The 2,476-nt window shown below is 38.3% G+C and overlaps 1 protein-coding gene across 1 annotated transcript; it reads left to right on the top strand.

Moving 5' to 3' along the window:
* The first annotated feature begins 591 nt into the window (after window positions 1-591).
* On the top strand, window positions 592-2,165 carry LOC118756954. Its single transcript, XM_036491682.1, has 3 exons — window positions 592-678; window positions 781-1,018; window positions 1,074-2,165. The coding sequence occupies exons 1-3, from the start codon at window positions 592-594 to the stop codon at window positions 1,076-1,078; spliced, it is 330 nt and encodes a 109-aa protein (XP_036347575.1). The 3' UTR covers window positions 1,079-2,165.
* Window positions 2,166-2,476: the final 311 nt, after the last annotated feature.

Below are 2,476 nucleotides of genomic sequence, written 5' to 3' on the forward strand. Positions count from 1 at the left end.
TAATAAAAGTAATATATAACTAAAATATAGTATCTACACTCATTACATGGTGTCAGAACTAAAGCCTTTGTTACATAATCTGATAAAATAAAGTAACAAAAAGAGAACCAAAATTAGCATCGGGGCGAACGAAAAAGAAAATGGCGACCAGACCTGAACGAGCGGTACCGGAGTTGGATTGCTCGAATTTAGCCAGCGAGTGGCAAGACTGGAAGCGGAACTTTCTTGTGTACTTGATCGCCAGTGGAAAATCGTCGGAAAAAGAAGCTACTAAAATTGCAAATTTTATTTGGTTGATTGGGTCGGGTGGCGCAAACATTTACAATACACTATTCCCCAATAACGGAACGGAAGACTCGCTGCTAGGCACAGTCAGGAGTGGCGATGCCGTTATACAACGGTCACTTGATGAAGTTTTGCAGGCATTCGACAAACACTGCTTGCCTAATATATATTCCAATGGAAACTTATAAATTCAACTGCATTTTACAAAAAGAACACGAATCCTTTAGAGAGTTTGAAACTCAATTACGAACTCAAGTACGCCGATGCGAATTTCAATGCGAATGTGGAAAATCTTACGAAGAAAGAATGTTGCGGGACAAAATAATTGTCGGAGTGCATGACAAAAAATTGCAACTGAAATTATTAGATGGTAGAGACGAGCAATTGTCCAAGGTAATTGACATGTGCAAAACGTTCGAGGCAGCAAACGCAAACAAAAATATATTGGAATTACCAAAGCAAGCGTCAGTTAATGCCATTAATAAAAAGCCTTAGGCTGAGCAAAGTCCCATTAAATCAAATACACGATTTTGTTTCAACTGTGGTGGTTCATGGAAGGTGGGGCACGTGGAGGAGTGTAAGGCGAAGGAAGTTGTGTGTCACAATTGCGGTAAAAAGGGTCACTTTAAACGTATGTGTCGCAAGAGCAAGAAACAGCTGGATCAAAAGCAGGAGAAGGACAACGGGAAGAAAGCGGTGTCAGACATTCATTGGGCTGACTTACAAGGTTTGGGTAATTATGAAAAAAACTATAAAATAAGTAGCTTATATGAATTCAAAACTTTTAGAGTAAACTCAATCGCAACTGAGCAATCGCGGTGGACTAAAGAGTACTTGGTAGAAAACGAAGTCGTCAAATTTAAGTTGGATACCGGAGCTGAAATTAATTGCATTCCCTATAAGATTATTAAAATGTTAAATAAAAAATTGGATTACCACGGAAATGATCTTAGCTTATTCGATTATAATAACAACAGGATACAAAATTTTGGTATCATAAAGTTAAAGTTATCGGAACTGAATACAGGGAAGGCACGGGTTGCCGATTTTGTTGTAGTTGAAGATAAGTGTGAACCAATACTTGGATTAAAAACGTGTACGCAGTTTGGGTTAGTTAAACGGATAGACATGGGAAGTGTTTCATGTACGAGTTCAAAGGAACTGTTCATGGAGCAACACAAAGAAATTTTTCACGGACTTGGTAAATTCCCCGGAACTTTTTCGATCACTTTAAAAGAAAACTCAAAACCAGTATTGCATTATAGGAAACGAATACCAAAATCATTAACGGATAGACTTAAAGCGGAGTTAGACACGATGACAGACGAAGGGATTATTTCGCCTGTTAATTACGCAACAGACTGGGTCAATAACTTACAAATAATTGAGAAGCCAAACGGGAAACTAAGAATATGTCTAGACCCAAAGCCTCTTAATGAGTGTATTAAAAGGGAACACTTTTTAATACCCACAATCGACGACTTGACTGCAGGATTAGCTAAAAAATCAATATTTTCTGTGCTTGATTTGAGCAGTGGATTTTGGCATATGGAGCTAGACAAACCAAGTTCCGAACTCACTACATTTATGACACCCTTCGGCAGGTATAAATTTAACCGGGTACCCTTTGGTCTTAATTGTGCACCGGAAATGTTTCAAAGAAAAATGGTTGAAATTTTTGGAGACATTCAGGGCGTAATTGCGTATTTTGATGACATAGTTATTTGTGCAGAGAGTGAACAGGAACACGACAAATTAATGAGTGTAGTTATGAGTAGGGCTCAGGCGAATAATATCAAATTCAATCCTACAAAGATGCAATATCGACAAAGGGAAGTAAAGTTCATGGGACATGTTTTATCATTCGGGAAAATTAGAGCGGATAGAAAACACCGAGAAGCGGTCGTGAATATGAAAAAGCCAACATGCAAGGCAGACGTTTTGAGATTCTTAGGTTTTCTCAAATACCTGGCCAGATATATTCCAAACTTGTCACGACATACGGCTCATTTACGCAACTTGACTCGAAATGATGTAGACTTCAACTGGACGAGAGACCATGAAATGGAATTTAACAATTTAGTAGGAATCGTAACTTCAGAGCCAGTGTTAGCTATTTTCAACCCAAAAATACCTATCGTTGTTCAAACGGATGCATCAAAGGATGGATTGGGCTGTGTAATCCTTCAAA

This window comes from Rhagoletis pomonella, unplaced genomic scaffold (genome assembly GCF_013731165.1).
Source record: "Rhagoletis pomonella isolate Grant_MI unplaced genomic scaffold, Rhpom_1.0 Rhpom_scaffold_13234, whole genome shotgun sequence".
Taxonomy (NCBI): domain Eukaryota; kingdom Metazoa; phylum Arthropoda; class Insecta; order Diptera; family Tephritidae; genus Rhagoletis; species Rhagoletis pomonella.

Bases quoted from the DNA above. Each gene is read 5' to 3' on its own strand.
- LOC118756954 (XM_036491682.1), top strand. From the start codon at position 592: ATGTTGCGGGACAAAATAATTGTCGGAGTGCATGACAAAAAATTGCAA. The intron at 679-780 runs GTAATTGACATG...AAAAAGCCTTAG, and splicing joins GAGACGAGCAATTGTCCAAG to GCTGAGCAAAGTCCCATTAA.